The following is a 5,123-nucleotide window of genomic DNA, read 5'->3' as shown; positions in this document are numbered from 1 at the left end:
ACTGGCCGAACTGCGCGCTCGCGACCCTGCCCGCCGCCGCCGCCTCTACTGGGGCTTCTTCTCGGGCCGTGGCCGTGTCCGGCCCGGGGGCCGCTGGCGTGAGGCCGCCTGGCAGCTGTGCGACTACTACCTACCCTACGCGCTTGGCGGCGGCTACGTTCTGTCTGCCGACCTGGTGCGCTACCTGCGCCTCAGCCGCGAGTACCTGCGTGCCTGGCACAGCGAAGACGTGTCGTTGGGCGCCTGGCTGGCGCCAGTGGACGTGCAGCGAGAGCACGACCCGCGCTTTGACACCGAGTACAAGTCCCGTGGCTGCAACAACCAGTACCTGGTGACGCACAAGCAGAGCCTGGAGGACATGCTGGAGAAACACCGGACGCTGACGCACGAGGGCCGCCTGTGCAAGCGCGAGGTGCAGCTGCGCCTGTCCTACGTCTATGACTGGTCGGCACCGCCCTCACAGTGCTGTCAGAGGAAAGAGGGCATCCCCTGACGGCCGAGTCGGCCCGCGCACCCACAGGATGCCAGGGTCTCAACCGCGCTAGGCGGTGTTGCAAGGCCTTCCGTCGGCCCTCCACTGGCAAAGCTGGCAGCTTCTGCATGGTCCTTAGCATGAGGCTGGCCCTCGAGAGGACCCGGTTTACCTGGTGACAACGGGGTTCCGAGCAGGTGCCTCGCCGCGGTGGATGACTCCTAAGCCCAGGAACCAGTCCATGCCCACCCGAGAGCATCTTGTTCTAGGGCTGGAACCAGCATCGTGTCCAAGCAGAAATGTCCTGTTTCTCGATTCAAGTATTTGATCAGACGAGGGCATCCTCAGCAGGCAGCCCCAAGGGGCCTATGCACTTACCTTCCTCTCCCAGGCTGGGGCCAAGGAGCCAGAGGGTGGACCTGGCAGAACTTGCAGGACCTGACTCCGAAGAAAAATTCCCAAACCCGTTGGGGCAGTGGACAGTGTTATGTCCTGAAGCCACTGTACTGACCGTCCACCTGCACCAAGGGCCAAGACCGCATAAACTGGGCCCTGGCACTTGGAGACCCAAGGTGTGATGCAACCCAACAGTTTTTACCGAAGTTACTTCACCTTGTGCAGTTAGGTCATCGCTTGCATCTCCTGCTGGTATCGTCTGTCACGTATCATCTAGTATTTAAGTCAGTTGCGTGTGAATCAGCTTGCATGGTATTTTGGTCTGTGTCTGGAGTGAATTCGTGGTACGTGTAATGCAGAGCTTGCCTGTGATTTATTTATAAATTTTGTAACTTTTGAATAGTTTTAAGTTGGGAGTGTATGGGTGTCTGTATGTTTTAAGTTATTTAAGAGAAGACTTGTCTATCAGAACTTGGAATGTATGGATTAATCTATTTTTCCAGCTTGAGTTGTAGACCCATTGCTGCTCGAGTGTTGAAACATGGAAGAATTCAGAAGTATCTATCTCTCTTCCGTGTTCATGGAAGGCGACCCTACTGCCTCTCTCTAAAAACACTTCTCTTTCAGTCTTCCTCATGACTGCACAGGGCAGGTGTTTCTGGAAGTACTGACAAGGTTTCCCAAAGTCAGTCTTGACACAGCCCTGCTGGGGTACATCCCCTTGGGGGCAGCAGGTGTTCACAGCACCTTTGCACGTACCCGAAGGTGGTTTTGCAGTTGCTCAGTTGTATCTGACTTTGCGACCCCGTGGACTGCTGCACGCCAGGCTTCCATGTCCATCACCAACTCCCAAAGCTTGCTCAAACCCATGTCCATCATCAAGTGGGTGATGCCATCCAACCATCTCATCCTCTGTCATCCCCTTCTCCCGCCTTCAATCTTTCCCAGCATCAGGGTCTTTTCCAATGAGTCAGCACTGTTCCTCCTTAAATATGGAGAGAGCTCTATAGTCATGGCCAAAGTCAAATAAAGTGGCGATGGAGGCCCCTCCCCAGCTGGCTGGATTCTGCATTTTCTGTCTGTTAACCAGACCCTACTGCCCCCTGCCTGCAACTTACTCTGGGGCACTGGGAACTGGACGGAGGGCACACGCCTCTGACCCGCCCCTTGGCTGCGATTCTCAGGCTGTGGATTTTAAGAACGGGTGTCTTGGCCCAGGCAGCTCACACAGTGTGGGTGGCTGTCTCATGGCTCTGAAGGCTGGGATTCTGCAATCGGGTGCCAGCATGGTCAGGTTCTGGTGATGCTTTCTTGCTGCTGTGCCGATGGCCACTTTGCCACCTCACTATGGCGGAGGAGCCAGGATGAGCTCTCTACTGTCACCCTATTGCAGGGCCCTGCCTCACCCTGAGCCAGGGGGTTGGGGCCTGCATCTGGTCTGGGGCACAGTCAGCCTTTAGCAGTAGGTTTGGTTATTCTCGTCTAAAGGTAGAAGAGTATCCAGAACTCAGGGTCTCAGGCCAGAAGGAAGGGTGGTCTGGCGGTTGGTGACCTGAATGCACTTCTCCTGCCTTCACAGGGGCCCCACTCGCCGACCCGGCTCTGGTTACAAGGTGTGGGCTTTCCTCCAGAACTGACCATGTGGCTAGACAAGGATTCAGGAGAGGATCCAGGTTTTGGGGACACCAGGGGGAGCAAGATGAGGCCCTGCCCCCTGCTAGGTGGGCGCTGGGGGATGCTGACCACAGCAGGACGCCGTTCCTACTCACTGTCTCGGATGATGGTCCTGGGATGTCTTGTCTCAACCTCAGCATCATCAGAGGAGTTGGGGGACACACATGTCTGTTTCTCAGGACAGGAGAACTCATGGAAGCCACATGGCCAGCTCAGAGCCGCTGGACTCAGATCCCTGCCCGGCACCAATGTCTAAGTGCATGCATGCTCAGTTGTATCCAACTCTCTGCGACACCATGGACCAGCCCACCAGGCTCCTTTGTCCATTGGATTCTCCAGGCAAGAATACTGGAGTGAGTAGCCATTTCTTCCTCCAGAGGATCTTCCCAACCCAGGGATCAAACATGTGTCTCCCGAATTTCCTGCATTGCAGGCAGTCTTTGCCACTTGAACAAGACTGCTTGGTAAAAAATCTACAACTCCAGGCACCTGTCTTGGAGGCAGGGCACTTGTGAGCTTTAGTGTGTAGTTGAACCCGGTGAAAGTGCCAGTATGTAGCCAGTTGTTGACCTTCAAAAGTACAACTTTTGTATTCATCCTGGAACATTAAATTTCAGAACACAGCCTGGGCTGATGGTGATCCTCCACACTGTGGCTGATGAGATGTCAGCACATTGGAGCTGAAGGCCAGGACCCCTTCCTGGAGCCCATGGACAGGCTACATGTGAACATCACAGAGCCCAGCCTGTCACAGACCTGGAGGAGTCTCCAGGCCTCTGCCTCTCTGCTCCTGTCCGCTGTCTGATCTGCAGATTCTCCCGGCCAGAGGAGCCAAGCCCTCATCCTCTGTAGCCCCTGGCTCTGTCCCCTGCCTGTGGACTGACCACAATGCCCCTCCCAGACAGCCCTCCTGGTCTGCACCTCCCGCCTGCTGAGGCACTTGCCATGATGTCCATGCTGTCTAGGCGTGTGTGCCCTGTGGACCTGGGGCCAGGCCAGGTTCAGAAGGCAGCAGACCTTCAGGGAGTGGGAAGTCAGACCACCGAACTGGTTTCTACAGGGGAATTTAGGATACAGGACACCTCAAGTGGTGCACAGCACACAGAGCCAAAACTCAAACCCTAATTTAAAAATATACACAATATCATTAATTAATGAAATAGAGAAACATGGGCCCTTGGAGCCTGGAGGAGGCCATGTGCCCCAGGACAGTCCAGGTACAGGGGGTAGTCCTGGGGCACTGAACTGCTGGGTCACCACACAGCTATGACTGGAGGCCCCCATCCACCTCACCCCTCTAGACACCCCCAAAGCCTGAATTCACCTGATGTGACTGAGCAAGACTAGGGATGTAGTGGGCCAGGGGTTCACCCAGGACACAGCTGCCAGGAGAGACCCTAGGACAGAAAGGGGGTGAGGCTCTCCTCAAGTGAGGCTGGAGGTGTGCCCACCCTCCGCACTGGCCTTCCCAGCTTCCAGGCCCTGCAGTACAGGCCCATGTGCAGCTTGGAGCTGGAGGAGCTGGCCGCCCAGCTGCCCTCTTGTCCCTGTGAGCTTGGCCGGCCCCTGACTCATCCCGGTGTTGCTGGATATACCCAGTAGCCAGTCAGCTCTGGCCTTGGGAACGTCCCTCAGTCTCGTGTGTACATGATGAAAATGGATTCAAAGATCCCTGGTGTTTCAAGAGCTGCAACCCTGGAAGTCTGTGTCCCCTTGCTGGAAGCCTAGGAGGGAGATGTGGGCAGGGGGCAATGCAGCCAACCCCAAGATGCTGACATTGTCGTGTGGGGTGGGGGTCCTCCCCCAACTTCACCACCTCCAACCAGCCACTGAGCTGCGGGGCTGCTGGGGACCTGTCCAGAATGTAGGACCAGCCCAGCCAGCACTTGGAGTAGAAGCCAGCACTGGGACTTCCCTGGTGGTCCAGTGTTTAAGACTGCACTTCCACTGCAGGGGGCACGGGTTCCATCACCAGTAGGGAAACTAAGATGCTGCATGCTGTGCTGTGCACCCAGCAAGTGGAAAAAAAATTTTGTAATAGGAGAAGACAACAGGGCACCTGAGGACCCACGGCCGCTGCCCTGCAGCCTGAGCTGGCACATCATGGGCTGTGCCTGGCCCTGCTGCCTGTCCCTCGGCAACCCCACACTCAGGCCTCTTTCCTGGGCTCCTGGCTGCAGCCTCCTCCGCCTTCCACACCAGGCTCACTCCTGCCCCAAGCCCCCGCCAGCCCTGGTTCACTTGAATGTCACTTCCTTATCCTCGGTTGGGGGTGGGGGGTGCTGTCTAGATCACCCACAACTGCTCCCACTGGTCTCAAGCCTTCCCTGGCCATCCTGAGAGTGAGCTGTCCCAGGAAGTGAGCCATCCTGGGAACCAGGAGCTCTTCACCTGCTGCATGCTGGGCCCTACTGTTCAAAAGACACCAGCAGAGAGGCAGAGCTGGTGCTGCTGGGCATGCTGGGTCTTTGGGAGGGGCCTGGGTGGCTACCCTGGCCCCCACAGTGGTCTTCCTAGGATGTGTCCCGCCCCCTCAGACCTTCTCCACCTGTCAGCTTCAGTGATGAGTTAGAGGAGACCC

General features: G+C 56.8%; 1 protein-coding gene across 1 annotated transcript in view; it reads left to right on the top strand.

Moving 5' to 3' along the window:
- B3GALT6 (UDP-Gal:betaGal beta 1,3-galactosyltransferase polypeptide 6) overlaps nucleotides 1-1,277 on the top strand; it is a 3,395-nt gene extending 2,118 nt beyond the window's left edge. Inside the window, exon 4 of the mRNA XM_010850231.1 lies at nucleotides 2-1,277. Within this exon, the coding sequence (XP_010848533.1) occupies nucleotides 2-493 (492 nt within the window). The 3' untranslated portion in view covers nucleotides 494-1,277. The remainder of the gene's footprint in view (nucleotide 1) is intronic.
- Nucleotides 1,278-5,123: the final 3,846 nt, after the last annotated feature.

The sequence above is a fragment of the Bison bison genome, unplaced genomic scaffold (genome assembly GCF_000754665.1).
Source record: "Bison bison bison isolate TAMUID 2011002044 unplaced genomic scaffold, Bison_UMD1.0 scf7180017864289, whole genome shotgun sequence".
NCBI lineage: Eukaryota > Metazoa > Chordata > Mammalia > Artiodactyla > Bovidae > Bison > Bison bison.
The sequence above is the reverse complement of the archived record's forward strand: the minus strand, read 5'-3'. Positions and strand labels throughout refer to the sequence as shown.